Source organism: Microtus ochrogaster, chromosome 7 (genome assembly GCF_000317375.1).
Source record: "Microtus ochrogaster isolate Prairie Vole_2 chromosome 7, MicOch1.0, whole genome shotgun sequence".
In the NCBI taxonomy this organism is placed as follows: domain Eukaryota; kingdom Metazoa; phylum Chordata; class Mammalia; order Rodentia; family Cricetidae; genus Microtus; species Microtus ochrogaster.
The window spans coordinates 9,638,650-9,662,308 of NC_022014.1; the positions used below are offsets into that span (position 1 = coordinate 9,638,650).

Below are 23,659 nucleotides of genomic sequence, written 5' to 3' on the forward strand. Positions count from 1 at the left end.
TCCGGGTGCAGTTCCGGGTGCCAACGAGTCTTCTGACTGGAGCCATGGCTGCTCTCTGCCTCTTCGACGTGGATGGGACCCTGACTGCCCCGCGGCAGGTAGGCGGCGCCCGGGAGGCTCGCGGCCGTGGAGTGGAGCCCGTGCAGCGCCCAGACCGCGGTGACGACCGCCCGGGAACCTGGAGATGCGGGTCCTGAGCGGGGTGCGGAGGAAGAGGGGGCCAAAAAAACTTCCAGCAGGAAATGTTCAGAGTCGGAAAGTTCGGGTCTGAATTTCTTTGGGGGCCTGGGGATTGGTGACCAGCTTAGGCCCTCGACCTGCTGTGTCACCTTTGGCTGTGTTGTCTAGTGTATCAAAGGCAGGCTTTCAGCTCTCCGACCTTGAGCAAATCACTCTCTCGGAGCCCCTGAAGCCACTTTAAACGGGTGTATTGCCTGTTGCATGGGGTGTTGGTGAGGATGACAGAAATTCGTGACAGTGCCGAGCCCAGATCAAGCCTCAATGGTGAGCTGCTCCCAGCAGCCCCTGCAGCGATGGGTTCCAGACCGTCTGCTAGAGAGCATACAAGGTCCAGTGGAACTTCCTTCCCGCTCACAGATCTGGTTGTTGTGATCAACCTCCTTTGCACAACGTGGTGATTGAGCAGGAGTAATTCAGACTTGAGGCTGTGCACAGATAGCTTAAATGTCGCCACGTCTACTCCACCTCTTTCAGATTTCATAGGGTGTGTTCCGGAAGCCCTTGTTAAGTGTGTGTAACCTTAGATATATTGGCAATTACATATGTACAGTGTATCTCGGTCAAATTCACCCCCAACTTCTCTGTGTTCCCTATTGAGGACACCTGCCCCAAATCCCTCTTCCATTTCCATGTTTTTTTTTTTAATAGCCCACGAAGTTCACTTAGTATTACACACACACACACATAAGCACGCGCCTGTGTAGTTATCTACGTAGGCTCAGGCAACATACCCTGCAGCCACCATCCGTGCTGGAAAGTTAGCTGATTTGATCTTGTGCAGGTAACCACGGAAGCTGGGAATTCTTGAGGACAACGGCCGTAAAACGTCCAGGAGACAGCGTTTCTCAAGACGCCTCATCCTCTGGGTCTTACATTCTTTCAACTCCCTGAACCTTGGCAGGATTGATAAGATGTCCCATTTAGGGCACTTACTCTTACCACTTTGACCAAATAAAAGTCTGCTTTAATGCCCACTACAAAAAGAAACTTTGCTTCCCAAGGTTGAGAGCAGCATTAATCTATGGGGGTAAACATAAATATTTAGAAGGCAGTTTAACAAGATGTCCATTTAGCAAAACAACAGTAGTAGGTCCTCCCATAGGGCCTATGAGCTCCTAAGTCATGGCTTTTGACTAAGTTTACTGTCACAGGCATTAATTCCCTCCTGTGGGGCAGGTCTCACACCCAGTCAGAAAGTGATCTGGTTACCTGTGTAACAAACATGCCACCATTGCACAGGTGAGCATGCATTGCTTAGCATGTCAGTGCTGTAGCATGACTGGGAAATACCATTCATGACTTTTCTCCCCGCGGTGGTTTGCATAGCACCTTCCAACACTGCCAAAGCCATCTGTGTCAGTTCCAGCCTGATTTCTCTGTCTTGTAACCAAAGAGTGCTGTGCCTTCAGCAATATGGGACTTAACATCTAGTTAGGGTAGGCAACCAAGAGCAATGGCAAAAGCCTGTATTGTTTTGGGGTCTCAGGTCTCTCTGGTCAAAACCTCCACCTGGCACTGGGATTTTTTTTTTAATAACTCTTGTCTTCTGAAACTATATTGTGTATACACATATGCTTTACAAAATAATAGGTTTTCATAAAGTTTTTAAATACATCCTTAATTTTAGAAAAACCACCATCTAACCCCTTTCTACCTCATTCTACCTTTCTGAGCCACAGTTTGATTTATCTAGGGATGGCATTAAACCACACGTTCTCCAGAGCCCTTTCTAGCTCAGCTTCATTGCTCAATACACATTTATGAGTTAAGTCAATAGAAAGGTGGACAGGTGGCATAGGGTTTAAATCTCTGCAGGAAAATTTGATGGTTCAGAGCCAGCCTGGGCTAAATAATGAGTTTGAGGCAAACCTGGGGAACTTGTCTCAAAACAACAAAAGCCAATAGTAGTCTAGAACAGGAAGCAGAATTCATATTTTGTAAAGGGCTATATATTAAGTACTTTTGTCTCTGTAAAACATGGCCTGTAGCAGCTACTCAACTTTAGTGCAAAAGCAGCCACAGACCATATGTAAACTGAGTAGCTATGTTCTAATTTATTACAGAGGCCACTGAGATGGCTCAATGGGTAGATTCATTTACCCCTAAGCTTTGGGACCTGACTGAGTTCAATTCCTGGAACCCACATGGTGGAAGGAGAGAACTAACACCCACAAGTTGTCTTCTGACCTCCCCTTGTACATTGTGGCACATGTACGTGCATGTACATACGTAATAAGAATAAAATTATAGAGACAAGCCGTTGTTCAGTCTGGTCCAGGAGCAGTAGTGGTCAGGAGTCAACCTGCAGTCTTCCACCACCTTTCCTCCTGGAAATTACTACTACCACCCCATCCCCCGAGACAGGGTTTCTCTGTGTAGCCATGCCTGTCCTGGAACTCGCTCTGTAGATCCACCTGCCTCTGCCTCCAACTATTGGGATTAAAGGTGCGCACCACTGCCTCACTAGCTACTACCATTCAAACGTAAGAAAACTGAAACCAGTGAAGTCCTGACTGCCTGCTTCTCATAGCAGCTGTGATGGTGAAAGTCCCTGGGTCTCGGGCACTGTTAGCTGTCCAGTTTGTCATTTCCTTTCACTGTGCTAGGGTGGAGCCACTCCAGGTACTAGATATTGAGAAAGTGCTTCTGTTTCCGGGGTAAATGGGGCTAGATAAGCATGAAGTATAAAATAGCAGAGAAGCCAGGTAGGTGATCCAGAGTGTATTCCCTTTCACGCATTTGGAACGATATGCTTGCAATGATCATAAGCAATTGTAGCAATAAAACAAAACTAATTTGAAAGAGAGCTGGGTACTGTGATTAAAATATTTTAGCACAGATCTGTTTATCATCAGCCTTTCCTGCTTATCCTGTGTAATCTTAGACATCACTAATCACAATGTGGTCTGGAAGAGGAAGAACAAGTTATCTTTTATTGCAGTTCTTGTGACATGATATGACCTGCCTGGGTTCAATCTAGTTAACATGGACTCCAGACGTCTGCACATTTCCCTGTTTGTGTAGAAGTTTGTCTTCCTGGGTGTTTTCTTCCACATGTCATTCCATCCCTAAACAGTAGGACTTGAGAAAAGCTTTCAAAAAAAGAAAAAAGGACATAGGCCTCCATCATTTTCCAGTTCTGGCATCCTGAAAACTCACACAGAGATCATTGACAGAAATAGTGAACAGAGAACCCATATCCCTGTCACTTCGGTTAAAAGCAGCTGACATTTCATCATAATAATTTTGCATTTCCTCTTGCTTAGTAACTTTCTAGACCACAATCATCATGCTACCTCACCTCTTCGTAGTTTGTTTCTGTTTCTGTTAAAAGACAATCTTAGTAAATCCAGCTGTGTAGCCAAAGCTGACCTTGAACTCCTGATCCTCGTGCCTCCATTTCCCAAGTGTTGGTATCACAGACTTGTGACACTATACCCACTTCTGATGTATTAAATCATATGCATGTAGTATAAAAAAACCTTTAAACAACAGAAGATTGGACTGAAGGGATGGTGCCATGATTAAGAGTACTGACGACTCTTCCAAAGGGCCCAGCATCCACGTAGTGACTCACAACCATCTGCAACTCTGGTTCTAGGTGATCCAGACTCCTCAGGCACTATATGCATGCAGCACAGAGATACATTTGAACAAAACAGACAAAAAGGAATAACCTAGAGCTATGTCTTATTAAAAGGTCACCACAACATAAAATGGAAAAAGCAAGTTGCCAACTATATATGTGTGTGTGTGTGTGTGTGTGTGTGTGTGTGTGTGTGTGTGTGTGACTAAACAAGTGGGAATAGATATAACTAAATATTAAGTTTTTCTACAGACCTAGTGTAAAAATCAGAACTAAATTAGTTTGCAGTTCATCTGATTATTATCACTCAGAATCGTCCTGTTTTCCTTCCTGACATGTAGAAAATTACAAAAGACATGGATGGCTTTCTACAAAAATTGAGGCAGAAGACCAAAATTGGAGTGGTAGGTGGGTCAGATTTTGAGAAAGTGCAAGAGCAACTGGGAAGTGATGGTAAGTGCTAATTCCACTCTAGCAAGATTAACTTCTGATGATACTGAGACCTGCCGCCCAGTGTCCCCTGCAGTCCGAAGCTACCATCACTCATGTAGCATACTTTCCACCTTCTCTGGGAAAACATTTTCTCTACCCTTATTTGGCCTTTGCTTTAACCCTATAAAAGTAAGTTCTGTGATCTTTAATAGAATCCTTGACTCAGGTTTCCAGTTAGTCTCACTTGTGGAACCTTTTCTCCCTCTAGTATTTCATGTCCTCACTGCTCTCACTTCAGACCAGGCCCCACCTCTTGGCTGTGCTGTCGACTCAGATTTGTATACCTCTCGTCTCAGTACCTTGTCTCTGTAGCCCTAATGGAGTGTGTTCCAGGGTTCCCTCATCATAAGAGTCACTAGGCTCCCCACATCACCAGGGTCTCCAGCACAGGACTGGGAAGATAGAGAGCCTTTGTGATAGGGTCTCACTCTGTAGCCCAGATTGGACTCAGGCTCACCTTGTCATCCTGTCTCTACCTCCTGAGTGTTGGAGTGAAGCATCAATCACCACACCCAGCTGGAGAGTCTCTTGGCTTCTTTCCTGGTGATGGTGGAACAGCAGGTCTCTAACACCTGGACATATATTTTAGCAAGTATCCCACCCAAATTGTAGTGCCCAGCCCTGCTGATGAGCACTCTGATGTAAACTCAGTCTTTGTTGTCTTCCAGACAATGTCTTACTTGTCTTTTTTCGCAGGGTTTCTGGGGTAGCCGGCCTCTGAGAAGCAGGAGTAGAGAGATCCATGAACGAATGGTTCTCTCTCTGTTGTAGTGTGTTATGCTCTCCTGTGAACCAAACACTTGGGAGGCTGAGACAGGGGAGTCACGAGTTGGGGCTGGAGAGATGGCTTAGCAGCAGTTAAGAGCACTTGCTACTTTTATGGAGGACTCAGGTTCAGTTCCCAGGCCCAATGGCAGGTCACAATTATCTGTAATTCCAGTCCCATGAGGTGCACATGTGTCCATGCAGGCAAAATACTAATATATATCAAATAATTTTTTTTTGTTTTTTTATTGAGATAGGGTTTTTCTGTGTAGTCCTGGCTGTCCTGGAATTCTCTCTGCAGACCAGGCTGGCCTTGAACTCACAGAGATTCGCCTCCTTCCTCTTCCCAAGTGCTGGAATTCCCGTTGCCCATCTTGCTCGCTTGCCCTCCCTCCCTCCTTCCCTCCTTCCTCCCTTTCTTTCTTTCAAACCAACATGAGTTTAAAATAGACAAAAGCACACTGTTGTCCTAGGGTTATGTTAGTACTAAGGACATATTGGGCAGTTTAGTTCATTGTAGTATGCCTAGTACCATCTCTGACCACTAGTAGGCAGTAGAGTGCATGCACACAGGCACCCACACACAGTTTGATAACCCAGGCTGTCTGCAATCATTGTCCAGTGTGTCCTGGGCATCATGTTCCCATGGTTGGGGATTCGGCATGTCTGTCTGAAAGCACAAGTCTGGTCATATCAGATCCTGGAAGAGTCACTTCTGCATCTTCCTGGAGGTACTCTCTTTAGAGATGCTATTAGTAACTTAACAAGTCATATGTAACCCAGAAGAATCCCATCACAGGGGTTGATCACCATCCCTACCTCCAGAATGTACTTACAGCGTACTCTGAGAGGTTTTGTATCACAGTACCAGAGCTAGGTGTTTGAGAGGTGTAACAAGTGAGAGTCAAAACATTTATACTAGAAGGCAGCTAAAAGCTCACCTTGCATCAGCATCAGCAGGTGTAGTGGACATACCTGTAGTCTTTGCACCCAGGAGACTTGCTGTGATCTGGAGGTGATGCTGGACTATACAATGAGTTCAAGGCCAACCTGGGCTACATGAGGTCCTGTCTCAAAAACAAACAGATGGGCATAGTAACAGATGCCTTTAGTTCCAGCACTTGGGAAGCAGAGGCAGGCAGACCTTTTGTAGGTTATGTATTAGTCTTCAAGTCTAAATGAGTATAAGAATCATCTTTTTAAAACAGCTTTGTAAAATTTTTATTTTTATAAAAACATTATTTTGAGGTTGGGGAAATTGTAAAGGTACTTGTTAACTCAGGTTCAGTACTAAACCCACAGAGAAGTTGAGAAGCAACCCCACAAGTTGTCTTCTGACCTACACACACACACACCATGGTGTGTACATGCCCAAGTGCATACATACACACAAAATAATTTTTATTTTTAAATTGAGCCTGTCAAACCTGATCTGGGAAGCCTGAGAGCTGAGGGTGGCCATCCTCTTTGTCCCTTGTTTCCTGCTGGTTCATGACAGGGTTGGGAGGCAGCAGGGACCAGCATCTTACTTTAAACACTGGCATGCTGGAGGCAGGGTCTGTGGTCGCCTAGACTTAAGCTGCTGTCGAAGTTCAACCTCTTGATGAGAAGGTTGGCACAGCCGGCAGGTGCTTACCGGGGCCCTTGCGTTGAGGAAGAAAGAGAAAGACAAGTTTCTTTCTATTCAATGCATCCTCAGTTTTTATCTTATTTTGGTTGTAGTGGTTGAGAAATACGATTATGTGTTTCCAGAGAATGGCCTGGTAGCATACAAAGATGGGAAGCTTTTGTGTAAACAGGTAAGTTTTTAAGTATACAGCCCGTTCTGTATAACTACTATCATGTTGTGTAAATCAACACGGCTGGGGCAGGAAGGTCAAAAGTTCAGGGGCTGCCTGAGCTACAAAGTGAGTTCAAGATCAACCTGGGCAGCTTCATGAGACAGTGTCTCAAAATTTATAAAAACAATAAAGAAAAGGGGGCATAGGACAACACATTACATGTGATAATGATTGAATGCCTCCGGGCACGTGCTGGAGCTTGGTGGGAGGGAGGGAATCTTCACACTGTATTCTTTGTTAAGTTTGAATTTTGCCCCACACAGCTGTTGCTTGTTCCAGATAGTGACTACATCTTTATAATGGCCTTTTAAAGCTGCTTGAGTTCAGTGTTTCTATTACAATAGCCAAAGCTAGAGCACATCATTCAGCCAGGGGCTGTGGAAGAGAAGCTGTACTTAATACTTAGAGCAATTGCAGGAAGCTCTCTGGCTCATCTGGAAAGTGTGAAAGGGAATAAACACGAATCCTTGAGTAATGAAACAAAAGGTGCTTCTGACCGAGGGGTCTGTGCTTTGCCTGATGTTTTCCACCATCAGAAATGAGAAAGAGGTAAAAGGACAGCAGGGTGTGTCACTGTCCCGGCTGAGTCAGCCTGTGGCTTCTGGCAGTATTGTCAGATCTGGGTTTGCCGTGAAGCCATTTTGAAAGTACTTCCTATTATATCAAATAACTCATGCTTTGTTTACCTAGAGTATTCAAGGTCATCTGGGGGAGGCAGTGATCCAAGACCTGATCAACTACTGTCTGAGCTACATTGCAAAAATTAAACTCCCTAAGAAAAGGTGGGTTCACTCTTAACAAAGGAGGCTCTTCTAAGATATGATGGAGTAGTGGACACTTTATTTTTCAAGACAGGTTTCTCTGTAGCTTTGGAGCCTGTCCTGGAACTCGCTCTTGTAGACCAGGCTGACCTGGAACTCACGAGATCCACCTGCCTCTGCTTCCCGAGTGCTGGGGTTAAAAGGCGTGCGCCACCACTGCCCAGCTGAGCCGTGGACTCTTTAGGTGGATTCATGCTTATGACCAGAACCCAGCACTTAGTTCAACTACTTGGAAATAGTTTATATAGCCAACCACGTGAAGATGGTTGTAAAAAAGGTGCCCACCCGTGTGATGGAGTGCTGTACAGACCAGACACTGAAACCTGTGGCAGCTCTGGGCTGTCAGGAGAGAATCCTGTGAAATAGCATGTAAAAAGTACAGAGCCTGATGTGGTGGCATCTGCCTATAATCTCAGTGCTAGAGGGGCTGAGGCAGGAGGATCACAAGTTTAGGGCCATCTTGGAAGTTATAGCTAGACTATTAAAGGGGGGGGCAGGTATAGTGGTGTACTCACACCTTTAATCCCAGCACTCAAGGGCAGAGGCTGGTGGATCTCTGAGTTGGAGGCCAGTCCGGTCTACAGAGAAGTTTCAGGACAGCCAGGGCTACACAGACCCTCTTTTGAACGAAATGGGGTGGGACAGGTGTGATGAGTCAGCTGTCAGCCAGTATGTAGGAAGCTAAGGCAGGAGAATTGCTGTGCATTTTAGACTCCATAGTGAGTTTCTTGTCTTCTTGGGCTACAGAGTAAGACCTTATCTCAGAAAAGGGTCTTGGGAGCTGGAGAGATAGCTCAGGGGTTAAAAACACTGACTGCTCTTCCAGAAGACACGGGTTCAATTTCCTAGCACCTACATAACAGCTCACAACTGTCTGTAACTCCAGTTCCAGGTGATCTAACACCTTCACACCAATGAACATAAAATAAAATTAAATAAATTTTAAAAAGAAAAAAAAAAGAGTACTGGCTGCTCTTCCATAGGTCCTGAGTTCAATTCTCAGCAACCACATGGGGGCTCACAACCATCTGTAATGAGATCTGGTGCCCTGTTCTGGTGTGCAAGCATACATGCAGGCAGAATACTGTATACATAATAAATCTTTAAAAAGAACAAAAGGGGCCTGGAGAGGTGGCTCAGAGGCTAAGAGCATTGCCTGCCCTTCTAAAGGTCCTGAGTTCAATTCCCAGCAACCACATGGTGGCTCACAGTCATCTGTAATGGGGTCTGGTGCCCTCTTCTGGCCTGCAGGCATACACACAGACAGAATATTATATACATAATAAGTAAATAAATATTTTTAAAAAAAGATTAAAAAAAAAAAGAACAAAAGGGTCTTGGGAGTTTGCTATAGCTAAAGTACCTGTCACAGCAGCACGAGGGCCAATGTTCAGATCCCCAGTACCCACGTAAAAACTGAGTATTGTCATGTCTGAAACTCTAGCCATGAGGGGCGGAGACAAAGTCTCCTGGGAGTCTGGTCAGGCAATGAGGTCTGGTTCCAAGGAAAGACTGTCTTAGAAGATAAGCTGGAGAGCAGTGGTGAAAACCATGTCAAACACTAGTGTGCATACATGCATTATGTACACATGCATACAACACACACACAATTTTAAAAGGCATCAGAAGCCTACAATCTGTAAGTCTAAGGAGGCCTCCAGGGTAGATAAACAAAACCAAATGTGTGTGGCCTGCATAGCTTAAAGAAAATTACATTATGGGGTTAGAGAGCTCTAGACTCACTGAGAAAGAGTGCTTGCTGTGCAAACATGAAGAGCCATGTTCAAATCCCCAGACCTCACAGAAGTCAGCCGTGGTCACGTGTGTGGAGGACAGACAGGACCGCTGGGACTTGCTGGCCCACCATCTGGCCTGGCTCGTGAAGAGACTGTCTCAGAGGACTGAAGCAGAGTGATGGAGCAGGACACCCATGCCTGGACCCACATGGCAGAGAGAAAAGACCTGACTCCCACGCATGCCTCTCTGACCTGCCCCTCACAAATAAATTTGTAAAAATGTTAGCCTTTAAACCCAGCATTCTGGAGGCAGAGCCAGGCATTTCTGTGAGTTCAAGGCCAGCCTGGTCTACAAAGCAAGTTCCAGGACATCCAGGGCACTGTTACACAAAGAAATGCTGTCTCTAAAAACAGAAATTTAAATATATATTCTGAGTCTAAAACTAAAAACATGATTTTAAAAAGTTTCTAGCTATCTTCCCTGGAATAACTGAAACCGTTGGCATGTTTCATTTTCTGTGGTCACATCAAGCCTGAATAAGCAGTTTGCCTCTGAATAAATAGTTTCCTCTGTGAACCATAGTCTCAGAACCTGTCTGGGTCCTCACTTAATGACATCACTCCCCTCAAGAGCTCACTAACAACACAGATGAGGCTGCAGAAGGAGCAAGTGCCCTTATGTTGGGGTCCTTTCCCAGCCTTTAGCACAGGAGACGTCCTGATCAGTTGTAGTAGAAACAGTGAGCCACAGGGTAATTGTTTTAATAGCACACCCTGCTTAACCCGTATATCCAAACATCACTTTATTAAATAGTCAGTGTGAAATATTATGACTAGTGAGACATGGTGCCTCAAGCCTGTAATCCCAGGTATCATCTACAGCATGGCGTGTTCAAAGACAGCTTGGGCTACATAAGACCCTGTCTCAAAAAGTGGGGTGTGGACTATTCCTCCCTTGGGGTCCTTTCCCCTCTTGGGAGTTCTTGATTTTGTTTCCTTACTACATCTCCATTTGTTTTGCTCAAAAAAGAAATAAAGCTGGGAAAGTAGGTCAGCCAGCAAAAAACTTTCTGCTCAAGCCTGAGTACCCGAGTTTGCTCCCTAGCCCCCTGGTAGAGCATGCTTCTAGTCCCTGGGGCTTGCTGAGCAGACACTGTAGGCTGAATTGGGGAGCTCCAGACTCTGAGAGACGATAAGGTGGAGAGCAGTCAGTGAAGACACCGCTGGAGACCTCTGACTTCTAGTGCTTTCACACACATTCACATGCGCACACACACATAAAAATCTGCGAAGATGACTCCATTCCTTTTCCATGCTAAGTCTCCATCCATCTCAATCTGAGTTAGCCACACTGTCATACTATGTGACTCAAAGCTTCCAAGGTGTACAACCCATGAGACACCTGGGTCACATACTCCTGCTTCTAGAATGTAATGATGCCTGAGTAAATAAGGTATTTTGTATTTTGATGCTGTTCCTGCCCAGGGGAACTTTCATTGAATTCCGAAATGGCATGTTGAACGTGTCCCCTATTGGGAGAAGCTGCAGCCAAGAAGAACGAATTGAGTTCTACGAACTTGATAAAGTAAGTTCTCGGACACACTTGGACAATGGCCAGGTCTGAGAAGAAAAGCCCAACCGTGTAGCCTGTGGGCAGTATTTAAAATGCTTCTGCACTGTGATGTAATGGACAATTGGTGTCTTTTTGTATCTCTCAGAAAGAAAATATACGACAGAAATTCGTAGAGGACCTGAGGAAGGAATTTGCAGGGAAAGGCCTCACATTCTCCATAGGTACGGTGCATCCCCAGGCTCTGGTCCCTGTGTGCTAGAGCGTGTGGTGGGCTGCCGCAGAGCCTAATGCTGTGCTGGGGGGAAGTTGCTACTGGGGAATCTGAGGTCCCCTTGTAGGGCTCTTAGTCTCGATAAAAAAAAAAGCTTAGAAACAGACTCAGAAGAAACCATGAGGGTAATTTTATTAGTTTAAGAGAAAAATAGTGTAGGGTAGGTGAAAATCCCAGTAGCCACCAGAAGGAGAGATGGAGGGAAGGTCATGCTTTCAAAGTCAATGTAGTAGAAATAGACAGGCTACTAAGGAAAGGCAAAGCATCCCCCAAGAATGGCAGTGGCTGGTGAGCTGAGGAGCCCCAAAAGCATCCAGCTAGCAGTGTATGATGATCTTTTGTAGCCCCCTCCCTCTTTTTGTATTAGGTGGGCTTTATTTTGATTGTGCCCTGTTCACAAGGTGATGCGGGGTTAGGAAGAGCTTCCAGTCTTCCTCTGCAAACTGTAAACTTTTACTTATTACTCTCTCTCAAGACTTTATTTATGTTTGAATGTTTTGCTTGCATGTATGTGTCAGTACCATGGGCACGTCCACTGTCCAAGGAGGCCAGAAGAGGATGTGGATGCCCTGGAACTGGAGCTACAGACAGGGTGTCTCTATATAGCCCTGGCTGTCCTGAACTTACTCTGTAGATCAGACTGGCCTCAGACTCGCAGAGCTCCACCTACTTCAGCCTCCCCAGTGCTGGGATTAAAGGCGTGAGGCCACCACCGCCCAGCAAGCAACATGCTAATCCTGGTGTAGACTTTTTACTTTCTACTGTTCTACCACACTTACACAGGCAGACTGTAGACAAGCAACCACAGCAGGATACCCCCAAGCCAGGAAGTGGTTCCATGCTGTTGGGTCTGGTTCTACCTCTGCACCCAGGCTTGTGAACAGTAAAAGTTTCACACCTCTGTATGGAAGAGAAGTCTTGCTGAACTCCAGGAGTGTTGGACAGTGAACCTCTCAGATGAAGTAGACTAAAATGTCTTGAAATCCTGTAGTGTGTCACTATTAAGGAACCACAGAAATTAGTGGGTGGCTTTTACAGAGCAAGAATCAGGCTCAGAAAGCAACAGAGAGTTGTTCAGGCTCACAAAGCCTGTGCTGACTGTCATTGAGCCAGTGGTGTCTCTAGTACAGAGACTTAACCTGACTTCTGTCGTCACTTGGTAGCAGATACCTGTTATGTTTTATTATTACATTTTCAGTTTGTTGGGGGTGGGGCACACAGGCTACCACACATGTGTGCAGGTCCAGGGCAGCTGTGAAGAGTTGGTTCTCTCCTACCACGTGGACCCCAAGGGACTGAATTAAGGTCTTGACAGCAGTCACTTTTAACCACTGAGCTGTCTGTCTAGTGTATCTTTTCCTGTTAAATGCTTCAAACATGTCCACTTCTCCTGGCCACACTATCAGTCTGGACTTAAAGCCCTCTAGCTCTGCCAGCACATGGCCTTGCAAAGGAACCACGTGTCAGACACAATCAGGAAGATTTTTTAATAATTCCTGAACTGTTAACTGAATGCCTTTCTAATAACTTGGAAAATGTTTTGCATTTTTTTTCCCTCCTTTGGTGGGTTGATTTTTTTGCTGCTTGAAAAGTACCCACATAGTGGCTGGAGAACTAGCTCAGCAGCTAAGAGTAGTAACTGCTCTTCAAGAAGACATGTGTTCAATTTGCAGCATCAGTATGACAGCTCACAGTCATCTGTAACTCCAGTTCCAGGGTTTCTGACACCAGGGTTTCCTCAGACATACATGCAGGTAAAACACCCATACACGTGGATAGATGGGTGGACAGACAGATGGACGGCACAATGGATGATTTTAGGGGGTACCTACCTATAAGTTATCTTTCATATAATGAGCCTATTGCCTCCAGGATGAGCTCATACAGCCTGCTTTTAGATTTTCCACTGATGGTGGTTTGGCTTAGCTAGGTTTTTCCTCTGTAGTCCAGACTTGCCTAGAATTCACATGAAGCCCAGACTGACCTTGAACTCACCATAAGCCTCCTGTCTCAGGTTCCTGAATGTGGGGATGGCATGTATGCACTTGCATGCCTGACTCAGGGTATATTAAAATGCCAGATAGTTCCATTGCATAAGGGAAGCCCTTATTAGGTTTTTACTTAAGCCTGCCTTATTTAAACTTGTAAGTCTCTTCCCTGAAGAAGCACTAAGAGAGATGATCGCTTAGACCTAGATGAAATAATTCTGGGAAAAACAGCAAAGAACCTGTCCATAAGTAGCAGTAAGTGGTGAATAAATATATCAAAATATAAGTAGATAGATAAATAGATAGGTAGATAGATAGATAGATAGATAGATAGATAGATAGATAGATAGATAGATAGATAGATAGATAGATAGATAGAAAGAAAGAAAAGCAAGCTGCATTATCTTCCAAAAGGTGTTACCCTCCATCCTCTCATCTAGGCTGTGCTGGGGTTGTACTCAGCCCAGACCTGCTAGGCAAGCCCTCTAACTGTTGAGCCCCATTCCCAACCCTCCCAGGCCCTCCTTAGCCTCACCTTCTTGGTGTGTCCCCTTCCCATCCTGCAGGGGGCCAAATCAGCTTTGACGTCTTTCCTGATGGGTGGGACAAGCGGTATTGCCTGAGACACCTAGAACATGATGGTTACAAGACCATTTATTTCTTTGGAGACAAGACTATGCCGGTAAGTAGGAAAGTCTCCTGTGCAGTTTGGACTCTGAGAGGGAAAGTTCCAATAGGCTGTTTTGCCATCTCACACTCTACCTGCTAGACCTTCTAGCCTCCCTTCCCTTAGAGCTCTGAGGCCCTGACCCTGTGGAAGCAAAGACTGTAGGTCATTTTCAGTCAGCCTCTTGAATTAAGTACTTCCCACTTAAGGCTGCTCTCAGATCACCTGTTGTCGAACCTCTGCATTTCAATGCTAACACCCCAGAGGCAGGCAGATCTCTGAGTTCAAGGCCAGCCACAAGACCCTGTATAGAAAAAACAAGCAAACAATGCCTTCACCATTGTGGCTTTATTGTCCTGCTTTACGACTGCTACCATGTTCACTGTAGATTGCATGATAGGGTCTTCTCATAAACATGAGAGATGTGCAAGTACCTGAGTCTGATCCTCAGTTGGTCAGGGATCACTGGAGGGAGGACCTGCCTAGGGTGTCACACAGGAAGAAAGAGCCAGTGCCAGAGAGGGGCACAAAGAAGCCATTTCCTCAGAGACATTTGTCATAATTGTGAGGCTCTCCTTGGACGAGTGTCTGCTACCACCATCCAAGGCCTAAGAGGAGCCTCAGTACCAGCTGCTCACTGCCTATGATTAGGCTTGGGTCTCTTACTATGCTCTTCTGCTTCCCACCCTGCACTGCCCACGTCTTCTGCTGTAGAGATTCTGGCTCAAGCATTACATTCTGAAGCCAGTAAGGTATCGTAAATGCTGTAGCTATGGAGCGCTGGTCCCTTTGATGGCTGCTCTGTCAAGGCCGGCCCTGTCAGAGGTCTACCTCCAGCAGGGTCCCTGGTGACAGTGAATTATTTCACTTAGTGTAACATCCTCCAGGTCCGTCCTTACAAACAGCAATAAGAATTTCCTTTGCTGCCAGGCAGTGGTGGCGCATGCCTCTAGTCCCAGCACAGGGGAGGCAGAGGCAAGCAGATTTCCTTTGTTAAGGGTGGATAATCCTGCACTGTGTGAGTATGCTGTTTATCCTTCCATTGTCAGCAAGTACCGCCTCTGTGAACGGGGACTGTGGCTTCACTGTGTTTGGTTGTTTATCTGTGAGCCTGACAATGCACATCTCCTAGAAAAAAAAAGACAGGAAGCAGCCTCTGGATACTTGTCTTGGGCTAACCCGAAAGCACCAGCACAGGAAGCCGTGTGAACAAGCAGGCCTGGACCAGACAAATACTGCCGCTGCACAGCAAAGAAACCTCAAGAGGAAAAGGCAGCTTGTGGCTGGGGGTGGTGGCACATACTTTCAATCTTAGCACTTGGGAGGCGCAACAGGTGGATCTGTTTGCTCAAGGCAAAGCTGGTCTACACAGTGAGTTCCAGGCCAGCCAGAGATATACAGAGACTCTTCTCTCAAAAAAACAAAACCCAAAAAAGGCAGCCTATGAAGTGTGAGAAAACACAAACCATGTCTGTCCATCCAAAATACATCAGAGACTCCTGCAGTTCAGCAGCAAAGTAAGAACCTGATTTAAGGGGCAGAAGACATGACTCAGTGGAAGGAACACTGGCTGCTCTTCCAAAGACCCAGGTTCAAAACCCAGCACCACATGGTGGCCCACAATCCATATATAACTCCAGTTGCATGAGGATCTAATGCCCTGTTCTGTCTGGCCACTGTGTACCAGGCACACTCTGGTACACAGACATACATGCAGGCAAAACACCCATACAAAGAAAATAATTTTTAAAAAACCGATGTAACATATTTGAAGGCTGATTGCACCAAGGAAGACACAGTGGAGTTGATACCTGTAATCATAGATCATAAGAATGAAAGTTCAGGCCACAGTGAGAGCCACATTCCTCCCACTAGACTGGCCATTACTAACAGACACACAGAAGAAGGTAGAAATCAGTGTCTCTTAACCTCAGAACAGTAGATGATGCAGTCAATATGAATAGCTGTTAAAATAAATAAAAGAAGAAAAGCTAAAAATAGAACCTCATATGATCCAGTAATCACACTGATGAGTATAGATCCAAAAGAATTCAGATCCAGTCCTGGGAAGAAGTCTGCTCTTGAGATAAGAGAGCATTCTAGTACCATGACTGTCTCCAGTGGGGGACTCTGATGCCACATCCTCAAGAAGAAGCAGTGCAGAAGCTAGCCTTGAGTTTATATTTCCATATTTTTGTCTCTTGGTGGTGAAAGCTGGTTTCTAACTCATGGTAATCCTCCTGCCTCAGCTTCTAGTGCTGGGATTACAGGTGTGAACCACCATTTCTGGCTGTTTTGGTTTTTCAGGACAGGGTTTCTCTGTGTAGCCCTGGCTGTTCTGGAACTCAATATGTAGACCAGGCTGACCTCAAACTCAAGAGATCCTCCTCCCTCTGCCTCCCGAGTGCTGGGATTAAAGGTGTGCGCCACCATGCCCAATTGGGTTTTATTTTTTTTTAATTTGCTTTATTTTGGTCCCTTACCCTTTTTTTAAATTGGTATTTATTGAGTTCTCCATTTTTCTCTGCTCCCCTTCCTGCCTCTCTCCTCCCCCCTTCACCCCTCTCCCAAGGTCCCCATGCTCCCAATTTACTCAGGAGATCTTGTCTTTTTCTACTTTCTACTTCCCATGAAGATTAGATCTATGTAAGTCTCTCTTAGTGTCTACATTGTTGTCTAAGTTCTCTGGGATTGTGGTTTGTAGGCTGGCTTTCTTTGCTTTATGTTTAAAAACTACCTATAAGTGAGTACATGTGATAATTGTCTTTCTGAGTCTGGGTTACCTCACTCAAAATAATGTTTCCTAGCTCCATCCATTTTCTTGCAAAATTCAAGCTGTCATTTTTTTCTGCTGTGTAGTACTCCATTGTGTAAATGTACCACATTTTCCTTACCCATTCTTTGGTTGAGGGTCATTTAGGTTGTTTCCAGGTTCTGGCTATGACAAACAAAGCTCCTATGAACATAGTTGAGCACTTGTCCTTGTGGCACGATTGAGCATCTTTTGGACATATACCCAAAAGTGGTATTACTGGGTCTTGAGGAAGGTTGTTTCCTAATTTTCTGAGAAATCGCCACACTGACATCCAAAGCGTTGTACTCACCAGCTTGCATTCCCACCAGCAATGCAGAAGTGTTCTCCTTTCCCCACAACCTCTCCAGCATAAGTTGTCATCAGTGTTTTTGATCTTGGCCACTCTTACAGGTGTAAGATGGAATCTCAGAGTTGTTTTGATTTGCATTTCTCTGATGACTAAGGATGTTGAACATTTCCTTAAGTGTCTTTCAGCCATTTTAGATTCCTCTGTTGAGAGTTCTCTGTTTAGGTCTTTACCCCATTTTTTTTTTATTGGATTATGTGATCTTTTGGTGTCCAGTTTCTTGAGTTCTTTGTATATTTTGGAGATCAGACCTCTGTCTGTGTGGGATGAGTGAAGGTCTTTTCCCATTCTATAGACTGTCGTTTTGTCTTGTTGACCATGTCCTTTGCTTTACAGAAACTTTTCAGTTTCAGGAGGTCCCATTTATTAATTGTTTCTCTCAGTGTCTGTACTGCTGGGGTTATTATTAGGAAGTGGTTCCCTGTGCCAATACATTCAAGTGTACTTCCCACTTTCTCTTCTATAAGGCTCAGTGTGGCTGGCTTTATGTTGAGGTCTTTGATCCATTTGGACTTGAGTTTTGTGCATGGTGATAGATATGGGTCTGTTTTCATTCTTCTACATGTTGATATCCAGTTATGCCAGCACCACTTGTTAAATATGCTTTCTTTTTTCCATTTGATATCTTTTGCTTCTTTATCAAAGATCAAGTATTCGAAGATGTGTGGATTGATATTCAGGTCTTCTGTTTGGTTCCATTGGTCCTCCTGTCTGTTCTTATGCCAATACCAGGCTGTTTTCAGTACTGTAGCTCTGTAGTAGAGTTTGAAGTCAGGGATTGTGATGCCTCCAGAAGTTCTATTATTGTAAAGGATTGTTTGGCTATCCTGGGTTTTTTGCTTTTCCATACGAAGTTGAGTACCGTTCTTTTGAGGTCTTTGAAGGATTTTGATGGGCATTGCGTTGAATCTGTCCTTACTCTTCTTAATGATGGTTTATGATCAAATCCCTTTGTCAGTTTCATGGGATACATAACTCTTTGAATGTAGACCGTGAAAGAGTCACATCAGACTTGCAGTCTTTTTGTTGTTGTTGTTGTTGTTGATGATGATGTTGTTTTCCTCGAGACAGAGTTTCTCTGTGAAACTGACCTGGAACTAGCTCTTGTAGACAAGGCTGGCCTTGAACTCACAGAGATTCACTGCCTCTGCCTCCTGAGTGCTGGGATGAAAGGTTTATAGGAATATACCACCACCACCTGGCTTAAAGTCTTCTTAAAAATTAAGCTAATGAAATTATGCTGTGGATCTAAAGAATATCTGGAAGCTTCTTTTGTCTGACTTGGTGTCCACTCACCCCTTTTCAGTATTGTGAATTGAGCCCAGGGCCTCACACATGCTAGGTAAGAACTCTACCACTAAGCTTCTTGCCCAGCCCGTTTATTCTTACTTTGAGGTAGGGATTTATTAAATTGCCCTTTTGGCCTTGAACTCACTTTAAAGTCCAAGTTGGCCTTTCACGACTAATCATTCCGCCTTAACCTCCAAAGAAGCTGGGTTACAGGCCTGTGTCATTGGGTCATTTGTTTTTGTTTGTTAATTTGCTTTTTCTTTCATTGTTTCTGAAACAGATATTCAGCCCAAGCTGGCCTCAGACTCCCTACGTTGCCAAAGATGACCTTGAACTCCTGACCCTCCTGCTTCCAACTCCCAATGCTCCAGACTTGCACCAGCACGCCCAGTTTATGCACTGCTAGCAGTCACACTCAGGGTTCTGTGTGTGTCAGGCAAGCACTCTACTGAGCTGCACCTCCAGCATCCTGGCTGCCTTTGCTTACAGAAGGGAAAGAAATCTGTTAACGCCCACTACTACATGCTGTGGCAGGACAGCATGCTAGGCCAGTGATACATAGCCATGAGTCCATTCACCAGAGAGGGTAGAAGCAGAGTTTATTAGGCATGTTACAGTGTAGCCACAGCAGGCAAGACGGCAGGGAGACTGCAGAGGCCTTCTGAGTGGGAGACCAGGTGGCAGTGTCCCAGTGCCCTGGTAGTTTAGCTCTTATCAGGTAGGACAGCTGTGTGGGTTTGTTTCTTTGGGCAACTGGTTATCTGAATTGGACCTTATGAGTTGCTGGGGATCAGCCTCCAGATAAATGTCTGTGCCTGCTTAAACATAGGGAGTTTTTCACAGTAGCAGAGCTCTGTCCAGGTAATAGTCCTAGTCCAAGGCCACCGTGACCATTGCTCCAAGTCAGTCAGGTCTGAAGCAAAGCAGCCTTGGCCTGAGGTTAAAATAGCACAGCCATTCTCCAAAATGTTACCACAAAAGACTTCTCTGGAAATGACCCGACCCGACCCCAGCCCAGTGGTGTAGGAGGCTGTGCTGTCCAGAGCCTTGCTGTGACTGCTGAGTAGAGCAGAGCACCATGTTGTAGCTGGAGGGCTTGCTGCTCCACTTAACTCTTGCACTGCCGTGCCTTCATTTACATTTTTTCATTTATTATTTTAAATCGAACCAGGTGTGGTGGTATATTCCTATAATCCTGATACTTGAGTGGCAGAGGCAGGAGGATTACATGTTTGAGGTCACCCTGGAGCTACATAGTGGGATCCTGTCTCAAATTCCTCATCCACACACAAACCCAGCAAGCTTTTCTTCCGTGGTTTTCTGGTTTTCAGCTGAGCTTTGTCAATGAAAAGCCATTTTCTGTCCAAAGGGACAGAATTGCCTTGTAGCACAGGCTAAAGTGTACAGAGAATCAGTCTGTGCTGTGGTGGCTGTCTGCACAGCGGGTACACGCTGGCCATGCAGCAGCCCTGGATCCTCCTTGTGAAAAGGGGCCCATAGGCTGTGGACAGTGCTGACATTGTACTGGACAGCACTGGGAGGGTAACCAGGGCTCATTAATCCCAGGCTCCCTTTCCATCCTCAGACTTTGGGTCTTTTAAGAATTTAAATAGTAACAGGCTAATTTGCAGATGCCTTGGGGATAGGATGGCCCATTCCCAGGCACAGCTTCCTTCTCTTTTTTGGGAATAGTTTTGTTCTGGGAGCTTGGGGTGGCTGAGCTTGTTCTAGCAGAATCAGGAACATGCATGTCCAGCCTGTGTACCCTGCAGTTCCCAGACCCACTGTTCCATGCTCTGTATAGCTTGGGCTTTGTTTTTGAGACAAGGTCTCACAGTAGACCAGGCTGACCTCCAATTCATGAAGATCTGCTTGCCTCTGCCTCCCAAGTGCTTGGATTAGGGGCAGCCCAGTTTTGATTTTCCACACCTGGCATTATAAAGCAAGTTCCTCAAGCAGCTCCCATCCTCATTCACAGGTGCTGCTCCCTGGCCCAACAAAGCAGAACCATGGAGACTGCTGTGTGGGTCAGTGGTGGGTGTAACAGGGGGCATAGGACCAATCTAAGCCTTTTGTTTCTGGCTCTTTTCTTCTAAGGTAGTGGCTTTTGTCAGGAACCTCTTAATTGTTCTCTCTGCCCCCACCCCACCCCTAGCCATTCATAACCAGTTTTGTGACAAAAGCCCAGGCTCTGTAACCACAAGTCCACCTCCAGGGAACTGACACTTTAGGCTTAAAGGGCAGACTGGGGAAAGGAGGAGGTCTGCACAAGGGAGAAAGGTGTGATCCAGCCTGTTTTAATTCTCAGGCTGGGAATAAACTGGCCCTCAGGAGGAGTGCTCCAGGCACAGCCGCACAGGGTGGATAATTGCCCCTCTGGGGGGTGGGGTTCTACTGGGAGAGTTTGCCGTTCTAGGAATCCTGGGTGATTGCAGTTTAGGACAGCGACTCTATTGCCTCCAGTTTTGAAATGTGTGAGATGGGATTGGTGCCTGACACTCACACAGTTAGGGCTGAGACCAGGATATGAAGGCTGAAGTGGCTTTTAGCCACTGCAGTTTGGAGTAGATGCTTTGTACCAAAAGCAGCTTAAATGCCTGTGGTCAACTCTGCAGAGAGATCCTGTCCTTATAGTTCCATCATGTTGGTGGCTTCTAGAATCCCTGTGCCAACCCCTCCCTCCATCTCTGCCTACCACTGGGCTCCCTCAGACTGCTGCCTACTCTGTAGCCCCACCCTGCCACCCTGTCTTCCTGTCTTTTCTCAAGTAGTCACTGAGGGCCATTTAAATTTCATTAAATCCTTGATGATAGCTTGAGTCGGTAATTCTAGCCAAAGGAAACCAAAGCAGGAATCTTAAATTTGAGGCCAGCTTGGGCTATGTAGCCTAACTTGCTTAAAATGGTGACTGATGATGGTGATGTAGCTATGTCGTCTGACTTCCTGAAATGGTGATGACGGTGATGTAGCTATGTCGTCTGACTTCCTGAAATGGTGATGATAGTGATGATAATTAAACTCAGAGCTGGGGAGGTGGCTCATGGTCACGCTTGCCACCAAATGAGAGACTTTTCAGATACTAGGCATCTGTGTAAAAAGCCAGGCATAGTGGTGTGTGCTTATAATCCCAGCACTGGAGAGGCTGAGGCAGGTGGATCCTAGCACTCATCAGTGAAGCCCAGGTTCAGTGAAAGACCTGTCTCAATAAATGAGATAGAGAGCAACTGAGAAAGATAGCCAGTCAACTTCTGCCCTACGCATGCATGCGTACACATAGGAACATGAATACATCCACCACACAAATGGAATAAACGCAACTCAGTTTCCCTCTTACTGGCCACACTTCAAATGCTCAGTCACCGTATGTGACCAGTGGCTATAAGCAGACTGACCAGCCGTGTTCATTTTGCAGGGTGTGAGCAACCCCACTCTAGGCTACCTGCCCTACCAACACTCCTTGTGACTTTCGGGAGGAATCTGGGCACAAAGACAAATTGATAGCTGTGAGATTGTCATTTGCTGTTCTTTCTCACTAAAAACATAGCCTTTGCCAGATCATCGCAAAGGTGTCTGGTGCTTTTCACGAGCATAATTACCCGTTCTGAGCTCGATCTCGGTTCATGAGAAGGTTCAGCTCCTTGTTCAATGTGACTAAAATGTCATTCCTTTCTTGGAAACTAAGGGAAAATTAACTGACGAAACCTCCCTAAGCTAGGAACATCAGGGTTGCAGCAGCCAGGGACCAGAACAAACTGTAGCCTACTCTTCTCTTGTGTCTTTGCAGGGTGGCAATGATCATGAGATCTTCACAGACCCCAGAACTGTGGGCTACACAGTGACAGCACCCGAGGACACGCGCAGGATCTGTGAGGAGCTCTTTCCTTAACTCCAGAGGAATGGGGTCCTGGCCATCAAGACTGAAAGGTCGCTCAGGGTCAGGGGCACTTAGGGCCAGAGCTGGAGTTCACCTCATGTGCATATGTCCCCAGCCTGCAGCCAAGCTGTCCTCATGGTCCAGTCACAGGGACTAGTGGTCATCTCACTGGGCATGCCAGTAGGCCACGCCTCCACCTCCATCTAGCACTGGCAGCCCCAAGGGAGTAGAAAGAATGCAATCAGAAATGGCTGTGGCGGGGTGTGGTGGCTCAAGCCTGGAATCTGTACCCAGGAAGCTCGGAGGCCTGGCCCCTTACCCTTTGCGGAACTGAAAATATAAGTTTGGGGTTTTCTGGTGGTGGTGGGTTTAGAAGGGCTCTATTTTGAGACATGGTCTCACTATGTAGCCCTGGCTGCCTCAGAACCTGCAGTGTAGACCAGCCTGACCTAGAATTCAGGGTGTTTGGCCTCTGCCTTACAAATGCAGACTACATGCACCAACACACCAGCCAAGGTTTCATGGAAACATGACAGTTGTCAGTTTCATTTGACCATCAAAAAGAGGGATCTGATGATAGAAAAAATACAAGGCATCCACAGTTACCCACCTGGGAGAGAACTGAGGACTTTCAGAATGCATTCCCAGTCTGCGCTGAGGCTGGGGCATGAACTGAAGCCAGTGTTCTGCCAGAGAGCTGATGTTTCTGTTTTCAAGCCAGCTTCCTGTCTATGAGCCACAGACCACAGCTTGACCTGTCTGACGGAGAGCTGGCCGGGTGACAGCTGATGACAGTTTGCACCTCCACTGGCCTTGCCGGCTCTGGTTGCTACATCTCAACAGGACTGCTCTCCTGTCACCCAGCGAAGCTCTGCCTGCAGCCCTTACCCAAGGAACAGCCCAAAGGCCACAGCCACAGGAGCTGCACTCCTTCAGCCTCTTCCTGGAGACTGCCCAGGCCTCCTCCAGAACCTCAGGGAGAGCCTTCCAAGAACATTTCCCAGGCCGCTTTTCAGTGCCTAGTAAACGGTTCTGCAGCCCGGCTCCTCCTTGGGAGCCCCTGCTGCCCTTTCCTGCCTTCAGCCACCATGTGCTCCCACTACCCTACCTTTGACTGCCCGCACTGGCACCTGCTGCTGACCCCTTTACCTCTGTCCACCCCCACAGGAGAGTGCCAGGACCTCCACCCTGTGGCGTCCTCCTTGGATGTTATGGCAGTGCTGTGACCACTTGCCCAGGGAAACACATTAAAGGGACTGCATCGTTCCTCACTTCTTGATCTGATCACTCACTCTGGATGTCAAATGGCGTCTTCTCCAGTCCTCAGAGAACTAAACACCTTGAGTCCTGAAAG

General features: G+C 46.1%; 1 protein-coding gene across 1 annotated transcript; it reads left to right on the plus strand.

Annotated features, from left to right (window-relative positions):
- The first annotated feature begins 2 nt into the window (after positions 1-2).
- Pmm2 (phosphomannomutase 2) lies at positions 3-23,576 on the plus strand. Its single transcript, XM_005349287.1, has 8 exons — positions 3-98; positions 4,168-4,279; positions 6,806-6,882; positions 7,615-7,706; positions 10,967-11,066; positions 11,200-11,275; positions 13,880-13,995; positions 22,216-23,576. The coding sequence occupies exons 1-8, from the start codon at positions 45-47 to the stop codon at positions 22,315-22,317; spliced, it is 729 nt and encodes a 242-aa protein (XP_005349344.1). The 5' UTR covers positions 3-44; the 3' UTR covers positions 22,318-23,576.
- The last annotated feature ends 83 nt before the right edge of the window (positions 23,577-23,659 follow it).

Coding starts and splice junctions, on each gene's coding strand:
- Pmm2 (XM_005349287.1), top strand. CDS start 45: ATGGCTGCTCTCTGCCTCTTCGACGTGGATGGGACCCTGACTGCCCCG. Junction 7,707..10,966: donor ATTAAACTCCCTAAGAAAAG/GTGGGTTCACTC, acceptor GTTCCTGCCCAG/GGGAACTTTCATTGAATTCC. Junction 13,996..22,215: donor TTGGAGACAAGACTATGCCG/GTAAGTAGGAAA, acceptor GTGTCTTTGCAG/GGTGGCAATGATCATGAGAT.